The sequence below is a fragment of the Pelophylax lessonae genome, assembly GCF_965119305.1.
Source record: "Pelophylax lessonae genome assembly, chromosome: 2".
NCBI classification, from domain to species: domain Eukaryota; kingdom Metazoa; phylum Chordata; class Amphibia; order Anura; family Ranidae; genus Pelophylax; species Pelophylax lessonae.
The window spans coordinates 579,132,617-579,153,091 of NC_138769.1; the positions used below are offsets into that span (position 1 = coordinate 579,132,617).

At 43.2% G+C, this 20,475-nt stretch overlaps 1 protein-coding gene across 1 annotated transcript in view; it reads left to right on the forward strand.

Moving 5' to 3' along the window:
- Positions 1-20,475, forward strand: part of LOC309545886 (glycoprotein-N-acetylgalactosamine 3-beta-galactosyltransferase 1-like) — a 52,033-nt gene that overhangs the window by 6,721 nt on the left and 24,837 nt on the right. Inside the window, exon 2 of the mRNA XM_082245302.1 lies at positions 16,040-16,234. Within this exon, the coding sequence (XP_082101428.1) occupies positions 16,042-16,234 (193 nt within the window). The 5' untranslated portion in view covers positions 16,040-16,041. The remainder of the gene's footprint in view (positions 1-16,039; positions 16,235-20,475) is intronic.

The following is a 20,475-nucleotide window of genomic DNA, read 5'->3' on the forward strand; positions in this document are numbered from 1 at the left end:
CATGAATCCGCCTGCAAACTGGGGGTTCTGGGGTGTGCAGGCTGAGTGGATTGTTAAAATAAACAATAAAACAATGCCAATGTTTTTGTGACCCACCCCCCTTGGCCTGCGCCCCTGGCGGTTGCCTGTCATGCCAACCCCTTGCTATGCCCGTTTACCTAAAGGGTCAATTATGGTTTAGCTTATAATTTTGTTACATGATTACATTTTAGCAGACAATATATTGTGAAATGCCATACCTGAGTAAAACTCTCCTCCAGGAAATCCTCATCCTGGCTTGGATCTACAGACACTGAGCCCTCTGCCGAAGTCGAAGGCAGCGTAGAAATTGACGGCCTGGATTCCATGGTGTCTGCCAGGAACCGCATGTTATCAAAGTACCACAGCCGTGGTACATATACATTCCGTGCCCCTGCTCCAGACTGGGTGGAATCTTCTATTTTTTTTAACTCCCGCCTGTAGGCAGTGCGAATACTGTTTATTTTTTTGCGGATATAATCAAAATTTGCCCCAGGACAGACGGGCTTGTAGAAGGCCACCAAATGTTCCATGGCCTGTTTTCTGAGTTTTCTATTTTTATAATCTGCGGACTTGACTTGCCACAAACAGGGCAGTTGCCTGAATTCATCAATGAAACTGATGAGAAAGTTGTGGGTGGTGAAATTGTCCACCATATTGCAGGACAGTATATGCCTGCAAGACACAAAACAACACAAAACATATTAAAAGAGCATGTATTTTGGCACATAATAAAGATATTCCTAATAAAAGCTGTATAGGGCCCAAAACACACACTTTCTATTAAAAGAGTCGTACCTTTGTTTGTGGGGAAAAGTCGTGATTCGCCGCTCGATCGTGCTCCAACTCTCGATATGTCCGCTAGCGAATCGTCGGCCGAACGATCTGGCGTCCTTTAAATACAGCGCAGGCGTCAACTCCTCCTCCAGTGGCGGGCTTGTGCAGGGGTGTGTACGTGCCGAAGATCAGGCCTACATGCGACACTCACACCTGAAGCAGAGGAACAATCTTTTAATCAAGAAGAATGTCTGAAAGATCTCAGAGTTCATCAAGTGGGGGCCGAAGTGATTGGGCCACCAGAAAATCAAGGGCTACACCCATGTCAAAGCCAGAAATGGTGGAGATGGTCTCCATTTTAGAAAAAATGGATTATGATGGCAAGTTGGCTAATTACGAGCGGCCCAATGCCAGGAAAGATGGCATCATGGACAAGGTGGTGGCCTGTTTGGTCAAAAAATTCGGTGTCGAGCGATCGAAAGATCAGATTCGGAAACGGTGGTCTGACCTCAAACACCGTGAGCAGGATCAGCTTTCCCAAATCCATCGGATTTTGAAAAAAAGTAAGTTTTATTTTTTCTTTATTTTTTTAATCATGCAATATGTTTTTTATAATTTTGTGTATGTTGTATTAACATGTCTAGATTATAATGTCTATGTAAAAAGTTAGATTACTCATTTTAGTTGTCATGTCGTGATTTGATCGATCTATTGTTGATGTTTTAGTATATGACATTAAAAGTCAGGAAGCCATAGTTAAAAATATATGTATTGTGTTGCAACGAACGTTCTTTCCTGCACGAATCTTCTCAGCAAACATTCCTATTAATCACAGATTATTATTCAAACCTTTAAATAGGAGAAAAACGTAAACTCCGTGCCAAACTATGGGAAAGGAGGAGGAGAGGTCTGGCAGCTCCATCGGCAGTTGCCGAACAAGATGAGGACATGGGCACAGAAGGTGGCACAGATTCCACTAAAGGTAATTGGTTCCTATGCACTGTCAAACATTAATGTACCATATTTTTCGTAGATAACCATGTACATGTCTTCATATTTGTTACTAAAAGAGCTATCAAGCAGGGCACCATGTCCTAACAAATGTACCTCTTGTGACTTTTATGATATGGCCAATGTTTTGTATTATGTAGATGAAGACATTATTCCGGAAATAATCCTGGTGGAGCCAACAAGTGATGAGACACCAGAGCAACAAGAAGGTTGGTAGTCACAGATTTTTGTGTAGTGGGATCATAGAAATATGTGTATTTGCAATGATTGTTTAACCTTATATTCTTGTATTCCCTTACAAATTTACATTGCAGATGTTGCATCATGCCAGGATGTGGCATCCCCAGCCAGGTCAGAAGCCCGATCTCCTGGCAACTTGCCAAGCAGCATGGAAGCCAGTTCCGAAACTGTGGAGGAACCAGGACCAAGTGTCCAAGAGCCAATTGTGTGCCCACGTAGGTTTTTGCAGAATGATTTTTATCAGTGTTATTTTTAGCCTCCAATTTACAACACTAGTTCCCTATGGGAGCCTCTTTATTTGAATGGAAGTCGCACCGTAAGTCGGATCAGGATGCTCTGACTTGCGGGGCCACTTGCGTTGTGAAGATTTTTGAGGGGGAACTACACCAAAAAATTGAACAACCCACCGTGGGTGTCCCCCCAAGTTCACAACCAGGCCTTTTGTGTGTGGTATTGAGTTTGAGGGTATGCCCACAACAAAAAGACAGCGTGGGTTACCCCCAAAACCCCTACCAGACCCTTATACAAGCATGCAGCTTGTCAGGCCAGGAAAGAGAACGAGCAAGCGGACCAAACACCCCCTGGACCACAGCAGGACACATGCCCTCAACATGGGGGGGTTTTGTTGCTTTGGGCCAGGGGGCCTCTGCACCGCACACCCAAAAGCACCTTACTCCCATGTAGAGGAGGACAAGAGCCTCATCCCCACAACCCTGTCTGGTGGTTTTGGGGGGTCATGCGGCCAGGGGGTTCCTAGGACTTTGGAAGCAACCTTTAACAAAGGGTGGCCCCCAGATCCCAGACCCCAATCACTATGTGAATGGGTATGGGGTACATAGTACCCCTACACATTAACCACATAAATGGAAGTGTATGTGAATAACGACAGGAGACGTTTATGAAATGTTCTTAAAGATCTTCATCCGGTCTTCTCCACTCTGCTCTTTGGATCTTCTCCTCTCCAGTCTTCTGCTGTCCAATCTTCTGCTCTTATGTTGTCTGCTCTTTTGCCCTAGGCTCTTCTTCTTCCTCCTGTCCTCCTCCAATGCTGTTGCCGTGCATTCTGCCCGTCTCTGGTCTCTGCATCTTAATATATATACATTACAACCATGCCCTCACAATGACGTCATCATGCGTTCACACCCCTAATGAATATATAGTAAGCTCAGGAGACCGGCAGAATCATCAGCAACAGCATTGGAGGAGGTCAGGAGGAAGATGAAGAGCCTAGGGCAAAAGAGCATAAGAACAGGGTAGGTATTAACTCGAGAGGAATTTAAAGATTACCTGCACACCAAATGTTTCTATATTATGACCTCATGTAGGTGATTCACATTGACTCCGTTGTATTTTATTTTCCAGATCATGTATTACATACTTGCACATTGGCCAAATTGACCCGTGAGGCTCTTCAATGCTGCTCAGACCTCGAGCAAATAAAAGAGACTGCAACGGCATTGCAAGGAAAGATGCGTGATTTTGTGGACATGCTTGCCAAATTTTAAAAAAAATTATTTTAAAATTTTTTACTGTTTGTATTGGGATGTTCCCATTTTTATATAATATTTTATGCCAGTTTTATGACACTCAGATGTTAAAGAGTGTACCCAAGTTTGGGAAAAGCACTTTCCAACACCCTAACCCTAACCCTAACCCTAACCCTAACCCTGTGAATGTTTGATACTAAAACATTTTTACATTCAACAATGTGTGTTCAATTCTTTATTAGACTTTCGTTGGGGGGTCGAGGTCTAAAGCTGTGTAAAGAAGCACTAAATGTATGATGGCTGTCCTATTCACATATTTACATGTTAATGAAAGCATTTTGGACACTGCCATATGCAAGTTGCTGGAGGTGTCAATGAAATGTTAAAGATACCCCCAGTTTTAACGCATATCACAGTGCGATCTGACATTTCACACAGGATCGGATCACACAAGTTTGAACGACTGTGCGATCCTATCCTGATGCGGCTGAATAAATGCATCATGTGCGACTTTTGTGCGAGTGCAGTGCAAATTGAGCCATACAAACTGTATAGCTGATTTTCGCATGAACATCTGATCGCATGTAATAAAGGAGCAGTGCGCTACGATATTACATGCCATCAGATGTGCAGTGTGAATTGAGACATACACTTTGTATGGCTACATTCGCACTGAACACGCATACAAGTCGCACATGACCCTTTATTTCTGATGTATCTGGATTGGATCGCACAGTGCTTAACACTTGTGGAATACAATCCTGTGGAAAAAGTAAGTGGCGGGTCACCCTTATGCAATGCTGGAAGGCTGCAAAGTCGCAGACTTCCCGCATCGCATAAGTGTGACTCAACACTCAAGGTACTAGCAGTCCTAGGATTCAATATGGCATTGATATTGCCAGTAGCAATCAGTGTAGGGAGATCAGTGTAATCTATAGTGTATTGCTTGTTCGTTGCTCTAGTTCACTTTCCATTACCTATATATATACAACACTTTGAGATGAACAATGATCAAGTTTCACATAACACTGACATATCCTAACATTGGTGGGCAGTGAGAAGGATGTCATAAATGAACACAACATAACAGATGTAGGTACTTTGTTAATACCCTAATGTATTATCTGAAATATATAGTATGGGCAACTTCTGGACAATGAACACCAATGTAAGGTGACATTAGATGAACCTTGGGTGTGACCTAGTTCTCAATGTGACAGGGTTTGTGTACATTTTGTGGGGTGCAGAAGGCCCTTGTATTTACACCACTGGCTAAAAAATAACACATGGCCATCATCACTTTGGATCAGCTGGTGAGAGACTACAGTCAAGAAACACACTGATGAATGTATTAACCCTTCCAAAGTCACACATATATAACACATGATTAACCCAAATAATTGTGTTTGGCATATGTGCCCAAATGATTATAATCCACAATACAGAATCATTGCAATTTTTGTTTAATGTGTTGAAAAATAATATATCTCTGACATTTATCTTGTGTGTCCAATCTTTAACAAGATTAATGTGTTTGTGACAGTGATTGCTGCCAGGACACAGCTCCTCTCCCCACGAAATAGTCCAGATATTCCTGGCGGATCTGACGGGCCCTGTGTGATGCCAATGCTGACCGTCCAACTTCCATTGACGGCATGGACTCCACTTGGTTAGAAGGTTGGGCCTCTCCACTTGTACCTGGCATAGCAGGGTCAGTATCCAGTTGCTGCAATACATAATTTTGTGCATTCCTGCGTAGGAAGTTGTGCAAAATGCAGCAACACAAGACCACATTATCCACTTTGTACAGTGCCAGGTTTATGGACGTCAGGAATATCCGGAACCGGTTGGCCATTATCCCGAAAGCATTCTCCACAACTCTGCGAGCTCTGGACAACCGGTAGTTGTAAATCCTTTGGTCTGGGGTGAGGTTCCTCTGAGGGTAGGGCTTCATGAGATGCTCCCCAAGCGCAAAAGCCTCATCTGCGATAAACACAAAGCTCATACCCTCAACAGTTTGCTCCCTGGATGGCAGGTTCAGAGTGCCGTTCTTTAGACGACGAGCGAACTCCGTCTGATCAATAACTCCCCCATCCGAATTGCGGCCATTTTTGCCAATATCCAAAAAAATAAACTCATAGTTTGCATTAACTATGGCTAGCATGACTATACTAAAAAAACCTTTATAATTATAATAAAATGTGCCGGAATTCGGAGGGGGGACAATGCGGACGTGCTTCCCATCAATAGCACCCCCACAATTGGGAAAATTCCACTTCTCCAGAAATTGATCAGAAATCTCCAGCCATTGCTCTGCGTTTGAAGGAAACTGTGGGGAAAAAATACAAAAAATAAAATTAGTGCTTGAGCACATCACATTATTAATTACACACACAGTTGTCTGTTAAATCCTTATGCAACTTGCTAAAAAAATATACAACAGGAAGGCAAAGGTTTGGATATGGGGATGTAACATCTACATACATTTATTTTCAACCTCCTATTGTTCTTATATTGTAAAGGGCCATACACACTAGAAGATTCTCTGAAGACTTTTTCGTGCAGATATACCTTTTCTATGTAGTGCAAGGGCCTACCAGATTGCATAGGATTTGAAAGTGTTTGTTGGACCTCATATTATTTGGTTTTGGTAAATTGGAAGGATAAATTGTTCTGACAATCTTCTAGTGTGTATGGCCCATTATACTCACCAGCTAGAGCTGAGATTTACAAACTACGGCCATCCAGCTGTTGCAGAACTACACATCCCATGAGGCCTTGTAATTCTCTGACATTCACAGACATGACTAGGCATGATGGAAATTGAAGTTCGTGAACAACTGGTGGGCCATAGTTTGAAGACCTCTGAACTTGAGCTTTGGTATATGCTGACTTTGAGATTTAGCATGTGGGTGGGGGATGGGTAAGTAAAACTGGGCATTTATACATCAATAAGGGCTTGTGGTCAGTGAAGGTTTTAACATCATTACATAAACATACAGAATCATAGGTGGGAATGGATGGACTGATGTATTTTAGATAAATCATTAACTAGGTACTAAAACATTGGCCAAGGAATAATTGTTTGAGGGAAAGCAATAAAATTAGATAAATTCGACATACTGTTAACAGGCAATGCGTTTAGGGACACATAGGAGAGAATGGTGGGGTGGTTAGTGGGTAATTTTACAAATGGTTAAAGATAATCTACATCTTTACTACTATGTGCATGCGGACAGAGGGTAGTTTACAAATAATGGCCTGTGTCAATTGCTGTACATCCAAAAACATCATAATTCAGGTGAAACTAGTAATACATGTAATGTAATGTAAAAAATCAAACATACCTTGATATAGTCCTTCTGCAAGACCTTGATGATGGCAGAGCAGGTCTCAGGGATGATGACTCCAAGTGCTTGGGGGGAGATGCCTGTGGTGAACTTCAGATCCTGCAGGCTTCTCCCTGTTGCAAGATACCTCAACGTCGCAATTAACCTTTGCTCAGGAGTAATTGCAAGCCGCATACAAGTATCCTGCTTCAGAATATAGGGGGACACCAGGGCAAGAAGACGGTAAAAGATGGGATCCGTCATCCTCAAATAATTCCTGAAGTCATCAGGATTATTTTCCTGGAGCTCCCTCAGCAAGGACATATGAGAAAATTGATCACGGTTAAGCAACCAATTTTTCGTCCAGGAGGTCCGCTTCTTCTTCCTATTGCTCGTACGTCGTCTCAGAGCCAAAACTCCAACACTAACGACAGCAACGGACGAATTCACGGTCGCCATAATAAATTCTCGAACGATGTCTCGGAAAATAGCGAAATGTCGTCAACCAAACAAATGCTACCGAAATCAGCGCGAGATGCCCAGAAGGGTCACGGCCAAACACTTACTTCCTCTTTTGTAGCGGCGAACGTGCGTGGAACGTAGTGACGTCATTTTCTGTCGGAAGACAAATGTCCTGGGCAAGTTTAGAGCACTTTTCAACAGACAAACAACAAACACACCAGCCGCGAACATTTGTAGGACGTTCCGTCGGCCGACGATCGGTACGTGTGTACGGGGCTTAACTGCATCATTTGTGATCTCTTAATTCTTATGCTAGGTTCACACTGCATACTGGGAAAGCATACAAAATAGTGCACTTTCCTGACACGCAGAGGAACACACTGCCATTTAGCAGATGCACCTTTCTCAGGTGCATTAAAGTGTCTTTGTGCAATGTGTTTTTGGATAAGAATCTGGGACTTCTTTTCTGCATTTCCCACATTTAGGGGTAGCCTATTGAAATGAATAGCCTTTCCTACAAGCCACGTGCGGGAATGGGCCCACACTTGGTCAAACATGTAGGGGTGAACCAATCCTTAATCACAGTTTGATAGAAATTCACTGGACCCCTCTAGTGATATATGTAAATAGGTAAAAAAAATAGTAAATGAAAAGTTTAGCCCCAGAGTCAGATAATGTTTACAAGTTAAAGCAGAACTTTACCCTAAAGGTGAAAACAACTTCACCTTCCTCCTCTTTTCCCATATTTGGAACCTTTTTTGGATGGGGGGGGGGGGGTTACCTGATTTTGCCAGGTACCTGCTCCCACTTTTGCTCTGACTGCCTAGGCAATCAGAACGGAAGTTCACCCTCCGAAGCCTCTTGGGACACGTCACAGGAGAATGCGGAACTATTCATGGGGTGCAGCGCGGCTCGCATATGCGCAGTGGGCAGCCGGTTGTGAAGCTGCAAGAAGTCACAGCTGGCTGCCCATAGTTAAGATGCCGGCACCTGGACCTGAATACCAGGTCGGGTGAAGACATCACTGGATCTTGGGACAGGTAAGTGTGTGTTATTTAAAAGTCAGTAGCTACAGTATTTGAAGTTGCTGATTTTAAAATGTTTTTTTACAGGGTGAAGATCTTCTTTAAAGTAACACTTTAAGGCCCCTTTCACACTTGTAGTCTGTCAGACAGACCCCGTTTTTCTCAGCGGGGGATCGATCCGCCAATCCCCCACTTAGCAGGCGGATGACAGCTGTGTCTCCGTGCTGTGTGTGGAGACACAGTTTTCAGGTCCCCATTCTTCTCTATGGGGTAGTTGGATGGGAACAGACTGTCTGTCCGTTTTCATCTGATCCGCCAAATAGGGTTTCCATCCGTCCGGTTTTGACGGATCGAATTGAATGTCAGTGGACATGCCTCCGGTGACATCCGATGCCCCATAGAGATGCACGGGGCATCCGTTTAGATCTGCTTAAAAAAATGACAGGTGGATCTGAACGGTCTCCCTGTGTGAAAGGGGCCTAAAAAAAATGCAACACTGAACATACAAACATCCTCTAAATAGCATGCTTTGGGGATGCCCTAAAGCAGTAATAAATTATTTTTTAATTTTTGTTTTAACTGCATGAGCCACAGGTGGGTTATGCAATAATGTGTTAATAGGTACCACATATTAGTACATTATGACAGACTTACCTGTTAAATAGAGGCCTCCAGCACTGTGCTTTCAATGATCCCACAGGTATCTTTTCCCAGTTTTTCTTCCAAGTTCTGACTGTTCAGACTCTTGATTGAGCGGGCCGTGATGATGTCACTCTCGCTCATGCACATGTATGTCTCATCAACACAACACACAGTGTGTGCCGTAAATGTATGCTGAGCTGCGCATGCGCTACTCAGTATACATTAGAGCTGATAGACAGGGTGAGCATTATGACAGAAGAGAGACCAATAGGACCATAAACACCCTGCCTGTCTGCAAGTCTTTAACCACTTGGCACCCACGCTATAGCCAAAAGACGGCTACAGCCCAGGCTTAAATGCCGGGAGGGCGTCCATGAAAGTAAACAAGAGACGGTTGTTAGCTTTTTTTTTTCAGTGTGAGGAAAAAAAAAGGAAGGCCGGTAATCAACTTTTCTTAGAGGTGCCACCCATCAGTGTCCATCAGTGTCCATCAGTGTCCATCAGTGCAGCCTCATCAGTGCACATCAGTGAAGGAGAAAAATTACCTGTTTACAAAATTTTATAACAACTATAAAAAGTTTTTTTTTTTTTGGTTTTAGCAAAAAATAAAAAACCTAATGCTAATTAAATACCAGCAAAAGAAAGCTCTATTTGTGTGAAAAACAATGATAACAATTTCATTAGGGCACAGTGCTGCATGACCACGCAATTGTCATGCAAAGTGTGACAGCGCTGAAAGCTGAAAATTGGCCTGGTCAGGAAGGGGGTATAAGTGCCCAGTAAGCAAGTGGTTAAAAAAAAGGTTTATTACCACTTTAAATCTACACATGGTATTATGGAACAGTACAATGTAGTCTTTAAAGAAAAAAAAAGGGAAAGAACAGCGTGGGGCATCCCTTCATATTCTAACTAGGTATCCACCCGCTGAAAGGTGAATGAATACATTACTACACCTTATTACATATTCCCTAAAAAAAAGTAAAATGTAACACACCTTGAAAAAGATATTTTATTGATAATACAAACACTGAATGGTATTTTTCTTTATGTTCTTGCCCCGCATGTCAATGCCCACCTCCCAAGGCCCTTATTTGAATACTAGCTTGAAAATTAGCTTTGCAACCTGCATAAAAAAATAAAAATAAAACATATGCAAACAGGTTTTTAGAATACTCCCAAGAACTGAACCCCTGTTGGTAGAGAAACCAGAAATCAAGACACTTATGTTTTTCCTCCCATTGTTTAAACGTTGTGTATAAAAGTTGGCCTGACTGTAAAAACTTTAGTGGCCTGTGAACCATTAAGTTTTATGACCAGCTGAGGAGGAGGAGGGGTATGACCTATGTAACAATGTGATATTGTCAGTAGCAGAGGTTAGGGCTCCTTACAGGCCCTTTTTTCACATCTTTCATATCTTTAAATGCTAAGCTGTATGAGCTGGACATTTTGTCTCATGCAGTTTTTTTTTTAAGGACGCTATGACCTTGCCATTTAGGGCAAAATGAAGGTATCTTTGTAAATGTCGCCAAAGTCAACCATGACGTGAGGTTGACCCGTCTAACCTCCCTTTGCATTCCTGTTCTTTATGTTGGCCTTCGACAATTGCGGGGGGGGGGGGGGGTTTGGGGGGGGCAGAGACAAGGTCTCTCTTGCAAAACAGCCATTTTATTGCTAGCTGTGATGTTGGGCGACTATGCGCCAAGGATGGGGGCTCTGCCCGACGCTGTAGTTAGATTTACAGGGCACCTAAGCAGATGGGACAAAGTACCCCATGGGACAAAATAAACTACATGTACCTTGTCTAGGCTTGCCACCTCATCCCTTTAAACCAGGACACACATTAATTACACAGGTTCTGTGGCTGATTAAGGTGGTAATTAATCTCACCTTATGTGCATTATATTAGCCTCAGAACCTGTGTAATTAATATGTGTCCTGCTTTAAAGTGATGAGGTGGCAACCCTAAACTTGTCCCATTGGAAACCAAATTGCTGTACAAAAAAAAAAAAAAAAAAAAAACGGTACTTCTTCTTTTACTACAAAGGGTCAGAGTGACAGCCAGGCAAATAGCACTTCCAGAAGCTAGGCTGTGGCAGCCTCATATTGTGCTGAAGTCTGTTAATCTGTCATAGAAATGCGCTGGAGTTATGGGCCATACAGACTGTACAATTTTCTGAAGACTTTTTCCTTTAGTGCCGGTTCACACTGTTCCGACTTGTCAGGCGACTTGGTCGCTTGACATGTCACGGACCGTGCTGTGCAATTGGAACCGTTCTAATAGGAGCGACTTAGAAAAGGGTTCCTGCACTACTTTTGGACAAAGTCGGAGCGACTTGCATTGACTTCCATTATGTGAAGTCGGTGCAAGTCGCGCCGAAGTAGCGGTGCACGGCGACTTCATTAAGTCGTGTCGCCAAAGTGTGAACCGACACTTAGATTTACCAAAACCATATAATATGAGGTCAAACCTAAACACTTTCAATTTGTATGCAATCTGGCAGGCCCTTGCACTACATAGAAAAGGTAAATCTGAAGGAAATCTAACCACAAAAGTTGGATAGTGTGTATCCAGCTTTATCCTGATGTTGCATGTCATGTAAAAAATGTGTTGCATTGCTTGTTGTTTTTGCGGATTATGTGAAAATGTGGCAGATTTGCTGAATTGTTGCAATTTGCCTTAAAAAAAGGGCTCAGTTAAGCATTTAAAAAGCGTTTTTCAGTTTATCATGCCTATTTGAAAAGTGGTCCACATTACTTCCTAATTGTGCAACAGATCATTGTGTTAATTCTGTTGCAAGCTACTCCATTAAACTGGCATCAAATTTGCAAATATGGGCAGAAATTTGCAAATTGGCCGCAGACAATCGCAAAACAGGGAATGGCGCAATATTCGCAGATGTTCAGCAACAAAAGCTAGAATATGAACTGCAAACACCTTGCACACATTCTCATGCAACATAACAAAACGTGAGGTTCCTAAAAAAAGGTGAAACAGGGTGAAAGGGGAGAATTCACCGGTAAGGCCCCTTTCACACTAGTGCGACTTGTCCCGCGATTTTGGACCGCAAAATCGCATGACAAGTCGTGTTCTATTATTTTCAATGAGCCCCATTCATATCAGTGCGTTTTGAAGTCGCACTGACTTCAAAGTAGTTTATGCACTACTTTGGCACAATTTTAATGCGTTTTGAGGTATATAGCCATAGCCATTGCTTTCAAAATCGCGGCAAAGTCGCGTCAAAATCGCGCGGTAAAATTGCATCGCATAAGTTTGAAAGGGGCCTTAATCACTGTTGAACACCAATAAAACCAGTTTAAGACTAAAACACCCACAATTATACAGTATATCAATTTTCTTAAAAGAAAAGTAACAGATCAACTGCTCAAAACACTAATGTATCAATACAAAAGTATACAAATTTACAGGAGGTAGATTTTGGCATGCAAATAGTAGGATTTCTTCTATATGTAGGCCAAGGTCTACCACCTGTATCTGCGAAAGGAAATTGTCATATTATATATGCAGGTTTTACGGCATTGGATTGTCACGAGGTGCTTCACATGATCTTTGTGGGTTCAAGTTTTTCATATTTTCATTTACAGGAACCGACAATATGGGGCGCAAAGGTGTGTTGGTCCTTTACTTTAAGTCTATCTTGGCCAGGTGATTTTAACGGGGGGGGGGGGGGGGGGGGCGGATTTACAAAAACTGGAGCACACAGAATGTGGTGCAGATGTGCATGGTAACCAATAAGCTTCTAACTTCAGCTTCTTCAATTAAGCTTTGACAATAAGCCCCCGTTCACATCAGGGCGATTTGACATGTTAAATGCCAAATTGTAGCCTATTGCCGGCAATGGCACCGTCCGATTCCTGCACTCCTTTTGGCGACTTCGGGGGCAATTTCAATAGACATCTGTGCATGAACCCGCACAGATGGATTTCAAATTGACACAGAACTCGCAATGAAATGCAGGTTTGCAATTATGCGCGTTCAGCTGAACTGACATGATTTAAACCCGCCTCCAATGTGAACGAGGGCTAAGGCTGGCCATACACTATACAATTTTCTTATTCAATTCCCTTTAGATTTACCTTAAACTATGTAGTGCAAGGGCCTGCCTGACTGCATACCAATTGAAAGTGTTTAGGTTTGACCCTATATTACATGGTTTTGGTAAATCTAAAGGAAAGTTGAACAAGAAAATTGTATAGTGTATGGCCAGCCTAAGACCTGGAAGCTGATTGGTTACTATGCACATCTGCACCAGATTCTCTGTGCACCAATTTTATTAAATCTCCCCCAGTGTGTCTATAGAGATACTGTAAGTGTTTAATAAATGTGTACACTTTTATATTTATGCATGAGTGTCTTGAAAAATTCAGTTCAAAATTACTTCAAAAACCGCATTCACTGTTAGAAATTTGTTTGAGAAAAGTTTTCAATCATGCTTCTTCAAATTTTCTTTTCATTACCATCAAAATACGAATGTCGGATCGACCTTACTAATGATTAGGAAGTCAAATGAATATTCCTAAAACTAGCATTTTTAAACAAAATTCTAATAGTGCATTGCCAACTTTAGTAAAATTGTTTAATTTGTTTTTTTCATAACAGTGTTGTACTTGTGCACCACCTAGTGGCAACATTAGATATTGTCAAATTCTGTAAAAGCTTACTCATGGACACCTGCGCCAAAAGAAATATGTAAGCAGCCACTGCTGACTTTTCTGTCTGAAAAGCCTAGTTGTCTTGCTGTGGTGCTTTCCAATAGATTCAATATTTTATAAACTACTGATCCCAAATTGGTATTTGCCTTGATAAGTTCTCTCTTAAGAGGATTAAAGGGCCTGTGCAATGCAGTGCACTAGGGCCTTGCCTACACAACCACCCATGGGAATAAAAATGCAAATTATCGATAAGGCAATATTTATTGGTGCAGCAGTGCCAGGCTAATGACAGCTTCCAGGTTCGGCGGCTGGGTATGGAAAACACACACACAGATGGGGGTCAGACTTGAATGTCCTGTGTGGCCCTGTTCCCATGGGGTCGGACAGGCATTCCTGCAGTTGTGGGCTGACAGCAGAGCAGGGCCGACAGGCGCTTACCACCTGCTAAGTTCAGCGGCAGGATGCACACGGGAATCAGGACTAATGCTTGACTGGGGCTGGGTCACTGGGTAGGTTGGGCCCCCCGGGCAAGTGGGGCCCCCCGAGTAACTGCCCAGCATACCCATTCGGTAAGATGGCCCTGGCCTTGGTTACCACCTGGTCAGAAAGTTACAGGAAATCCAAAGTTTTAGAGAGGTTTAGAGAAGTTTAAAGAGAATGGTCTCCTTGTCCGGCCTGTCAGTTTAGGTGGATGCCCGTGTCTTGGTAGGTTTGTGCCATACTCTTTCCATTTTTGAATAATGGGTTGAACAGTGCTCCGTGAGATGTTAAAAATATTTGATATTTGTTTTAAAACCTAAAGCCCCGTACACACGTACCGATCGTCGGCCGAACGATCGGCCGTCTTTTGTCCAGGGCTGTCGTATCTGTTGAAAACTGCAAAAGACTGCACACGAATTTTGTCGGCCAACAACAGCCGACTGCAGAAGTGATGTCATGGGATGGGTAACTTTCCGTGTGTTTTTTCTTTTCTGAGCATGCCCAGTCTTGCAAATCTGCTGTCTGTCGGCCGAATTCTGTACTTACTGGCGAACAATCGGCCGTTCTGGTGTTGGCCAACAAAAATTTTAATGCTTGCACGACAGATTCTATTCGGCCGAAAGTGCGCTGTCGGCTGTTGGAAGCATCATACTAACAAGCCGAAAATCGGCCAATCGTTCGGCGGCCGAACATTTTCGGCCGACAATCGGTACGTGTGTACGGGCCTTAACCCTGCTTTAAACATCTCCACAACTTAATCCTTGACCTGTCTGGGATGTTCTTTGGCCTTCATGATGCTGTTTGTTCACTAAGGTTCTCTAACAAACCTCTGAGAGCTACACAGAACAGCTGTATTTATACTGAGAATAAATTACCCACAGGTGGACTAATTAGGTGACATCTGAAGGCAATTGGTTCCACTAGATTTTATTAAAGGGTATAAGAGTAAAAGGGGCTGAATACAAATGCACTCCACACTTTTTAGATACTTGTTTGTAAAACATTTTGAAAACCATTCATCATTTTCCTTCCACTTCACAATTATGTGCCACTTTGTGTTGATCTATCACATAAAATCCCAATAAAATACATTTTTGTTTTTTGTTGTAACATGACAAAATGTGGAAAATTTCAAGGGGTATGAATACTTTTTCAAGGCACTGTAAAGCAGCCGCTAGCGATTATCGCAAGAGAATCCAGCTGGCTGGTTGTACTAAAGTTGATTGATCGAACAACTTCCTGCTAAACCCGCTTAGATTCGAGCTGTGTATGGCCAGCCTAAAGCCTTGTACAGATTATTGGATGTATTTTGGTCCGTTTTTTTGTTGCATGCTGGTCTCATATGAAAAGTGAAGAGGTTACTTCAAATACGAAAATTTTAGTTACGACAGAATTCAACTTCAGAAGTGATGTTATGTGTTGAATTGTTTTGTATGTATTCTTTTGTTTCCAAGCATGCGTAGTCTTACTCTTATGATTTTTAATAAGATGAAAACTATACTACGGTAATTAAAACAAAATTGGACATTGCATTCACTTACGGTAAAAATTTTATAGCCTGCACATTCAGCTTTTATCATACGAAAATTCGTAATCAACTGTCAAAAGCACTATACTAACGATCCGAAAATCGGCAGATCGTTCGTCGGATGAAATTTTACTTCCGATTTTCTTATCGTGTGTATAGGCCTTTAGTCTCCTGTGAGAAGAGGAAGTGAAGGGAGAAGAGCTGAAGTGTTTAAGTGGGGGCTAGAAAAGGTAGCTAAACATTTTTAACCATACTGCAGGGAATATATTAGGGTAAAAAACATTTAGACTTAAACTTTGAATCACTTTAAGTGTGGCAAGTTTTGTTAGTTTTAAACCATGTATTACATTTTTACACTTGTCTTTACAGCCATGACACTCTTTCCGGGCAAGAAATCATGGATGGCACTCATTCTTGGCATCTTGATGGGTTTCTTCACAACATTTCTCTGTTTTCACACCGTCTTTCGCAGTTCCAGGAACAAGCAACCTCCAGCCATTCAGTATTGGAGAAATATGGAGAAGCTAAAGTCACTAGATGGGTTTCCCCATGTTCACCTTTTAGGTAAATAAGATCAATAGCTTATTAGGTGATAATATCAATAGCTAATTCAATTAAGTTATAAAACTACTTACTATAAATGATTATTGGATCAACAGTGTCTTTGCAACTGTTTACAAAGTAAAGAAAAGCATTTCCCTAATAATAAGGCGTGTACCACTGCAGGAATATCATCATTCTGGGGCACCACCAAGGCACTTTTTTCAACAAGTAGGAGCGCTATTGGAATAGGGTGACCAGTTTTTTAAAATGAAATCCAGGGACATATTTTTTTTTTTATTGGCAAATGGCACAGGACTACAGTGCCTTGCGAAAGTATTCGGCCCCCTTGAACTTTGCGACCTTTTGCCACATTTCAGGCTTCAAACATAAAGATATAAAACTGTAATTTTTTGTGAAGAATCAACAACAAGTGGGACAAAATCATGAAGTGGAACGAAATTTATTGGATATTTCAAACTTTTTTAACAAATAAAAAACTGAAAAATTGGGCGTGCAAAATTATTCAGCCCCCTTAACCACTTTGCCACTGAGTACCGTAGTACTACTGCGGCAAAGTGGCTCGTTATCGTCTGACGACGTAGACCTACGTCGTCAGACACTCCCCCTTGTGGGCGGCGCTTGCGCGCCGCCGGAGGCTCGCTCCCGCTGTATTCAGTCACAGCGGGAGTCGGGCCAGGGGAGGAGCAGCGGCGATCGCCGCTGCTCTGCCCCGATCGTCGGGGATCTAGCGTGGAGATCCGCCCGCCTGTGTAAACAGAGCGGGCGGATCTCCCAATTGACAGGGAGTGACAGATCGGAGTGTTCAGCATAGCTGGACATCCGATCTGTCTCTGGCTCACACAGTCACCTCCCCCCCCACACGTCAGTAAGCACCAGGCATACATTAACCCCTCCCTCTCCAATAAAATTAACCCCTTCCCTGCCAGTGTCATTTTTACAGTAACAGTGCATATATATAGCACTGATTACTGCAGTAATGTCACTGGTACCCCCAAAAGTGTCAAAAATGTCAGTCAAGGGTCCGATCTGTCCGCCGCAATGTCGCAGTCCCGCAAAAAAATCGCAGATCGCCGCCATTACGCGTTAAAAAAAAAAGCACCGAAAATGACAGAAATCTTTCCCTTTGTTAGTAAACGCAATAACTTTTGCGCAAACCAATCAAAATACACTTATTGTGAATTTTTTTACCAAACATATGTAGCAGAAAACAAATTGGCCAAAAATTTTAAAAAATTTTGATTTTTACATTTTTTTGGGGGGAATTTCATATAAAAAAATTTGAAAAATATTGTTGTTTTTTCAAAATTTACGCTCTTTTTTTTGTTTATAGCGCAAAAAGTAAAAATCGCACAGGTGATCAAATACCACCAAAAGAAAGCTCTGTTTGTGGGAAAAAAAGGACGTAAATTTAGTTTGGGTATGGCGTCGCACGACCGCGCAATTGTCAGTTAAATTCTCACAGCGCCGAATCACAAAAAGTGGCTCAGACGTAAGACAGCAAAATGCTCTAGTGGTAAAGTGGTTAAGTTAATACTTTGTAGCACCACCTTTTGCTGCGATTACAGCTGTAAAGGCCCGTACACACGTGCAGATTGTCGGCCGAAAATGTTCGGCCGCCGAACGATCGGCCGATTTTCGGCTTGTTAGTATGATGCTTCCGACAGCCAACAGCGCACTTTCGGCCGAAAAGAATCTGTCGTGCAAGCATTAAAATTTTTGTATGCCGACACCAGAGCGGCCGATTGTTCGCCAGTCAGTACAGAATTCGGCCGACAGACAGCAGATTTGCAAGACTGGGCATGCTCAGAAAAGAAAAAACACAGGGAAAGTTAACCATCACATGACATCACTTCTGCAGTCGGCTGTAGTCGGCGGACAAAATTCTTGTGCAGTCTTTTGCACTTTTCAACAGACATGACAGCCCGGGGACAAAAGACGGCCGATCGTTCGGCCGACGATCTGCACGTGTGTACGGGGCATTAGTCGCTTGGGGTATGTCTCTATCAGTTTTGCACATCGAGAGACTGAAATTTTTGCCCATTCCTCCTTGCAAAACAGCTCGAGGTCAGTGAGGTTGGATGGAGAGCGTTTGTGAACAGCAGTTTTCAGTTCTTTCCACAGATTCTTGATTGGATTCAGGTCTGGACTTTGACTTGGCCATTCTAACACCTGGATATGTTTATTTGTGAACCATTCCATTGAAGATTTTGCTTGATGTTTTGGATCATTGTCTTGTTGGAAGACAAATCTCTGTCCCAGTCTCAGGTCTTTTGCAGACTCCATCAGGTTTTCTTCCAGAATGGTCCTGTATTTGGCTCCATCCATCTTCCCATCAATTTTAACCATCTTCCCTGTCCCTGCTGAAGAAAATCAGGCCCAAACCATGATGTTGCCACCACCACGTTTGACAGTGGGGAAGGTGTGTTCAGGGTGATGAGCTGTGTTGCTTTTACGCCAAACATAACGTTTTGCATTGTTGCCAAAAAGTTAGATTTTGGTTTCATCTGACCAGAGCACATTCTTTCACATGTTTGGTGTGTCTCCCAGGTGGCTTGTGGCAAACTTTAAACGACACTTTTTATGGCTATCTTAAAGAAATGGCTTTCTTCTTGCCACTCTTCCATAAAGGCCAGATTTGTGCAGTATACGACTGATTGTTGTCCTATGGACAGAGTCTCCCCCCTCAGCTGTAGATCTCTGCAGTTCATCCAGAGTGATCATGGGCCTCTTGGCTGCATCTCTGATCAGTCTTCTCCTTGTATGAGCTGAAAGTTTAGAGGGACGGCCAGGTCTCCGTAGATTTGCAGTGGTCTGATACTCCTTTCATTTCAATATTATCGCTTGCACAGTGCTCCTTAGGATGTTTAAAGCTTGGGAAATCTTTTTGTATCCAAATCCGGCTTTAAACTTCTCCACAACAGTATCTCGGACCTGCCTGGTGTGTTCCTTGTTCTTCATGATGCTCTCTGCGCTTTAAACGGACCTCTGGGACTATCACAGTGCAGGTGCATTTATACGGAGACTTGATTACACACAGGTGGATTCTATTTATCATCATTAGCAGGGCCGGCGCTACCTATAGGCAAGGTAGGCGGTGGCCTAGAGCGCACATCAGTGGGGGCGGCGCCTGCCCTCCCGGCGCCCGCCCTCCCTCTCTGCCTTCCTCGCTCTCCTCTCTCTCCCCCTCTCTGCCTTCAGCACTTGTTGAGAAGGAGCAGCATACCTTGAATCCCAAGCCAGCGGAGTGGAGGTGGAGCTGGCTGTCAAATTGATGCTGTGATGTCGGGAAGGGCGGGGCCGATATGCGGGGCTCCACCCGTTTGTCCCCTGTATACTGTAGTCTCTAGACAAAACAGCGGTGGGTGGTTGGTGGGCGGAGAAGAAGGTGGCCTGGAGCTGTCAAATGCACTCTCTGATGTCGGGAAGGGCGGGGCCGATATGCGGGGCTCCGCCCCTTTGTCCCCTACAACAGTGGTTGGTGGGTGGAGAAGAAGGTGGAGGGGGCGGGTCCAACTACTGTACTGACTATGCATCTATAGCTGTGTACAATTTGCCGGTGAAGGGGCGTGGTTTGTGAGTGAGCAGCGTGCTGAAGAGAGAAGTCAGTGTATAGTCAGAGCAGCCACATGACTTGTAGCCGAGTGTGCCGACTACTGTCTACTACAACTTCACTGTCTGTGGTAAGTACCATAGGGGAGCTCTCAGCATGGCCTTGCCTTGGGTTTAAAGATACTTAGCTGGCAGACTGCAATGCCCAGCATGCCCTCTGCAGTGATCCTGAGGGACTGCAATCAGTGGCGTCTCCAGCTTTTATATTTAGGGGGGGCACATGGGGGGACGGGATCAAAAGTAGGGGGCCAACTATAAAACGCAATTTATATATATATATATATATATATATATATATATATATATATATATATATATATATATATATATACATACACCCGCCGGCCTGTCTGTTGTGTTGCTAGCAGGGGCATTGCTAGGTGGGAAAAAGACCAGGGGCTTCAGCCCGAAGGTAAATTTGATAACCACTCCCACATTTTAAAGTCCAGCTTAAGCTCCTCCCACATTTAAAAAGTACCGCCCATACTCCACCCAATGCCCCCCCCCCCCCTCAGTCAAAGGTCAGACATGGGGTGCTATGGAGCATGGTACAGGGGGTCAGGAGAGAAGAGGAGAACAGGGAGTCAAGAGGAGAGAAGAGGAGAACAGGGGGTCAGGAGGAGAGAAGAGCA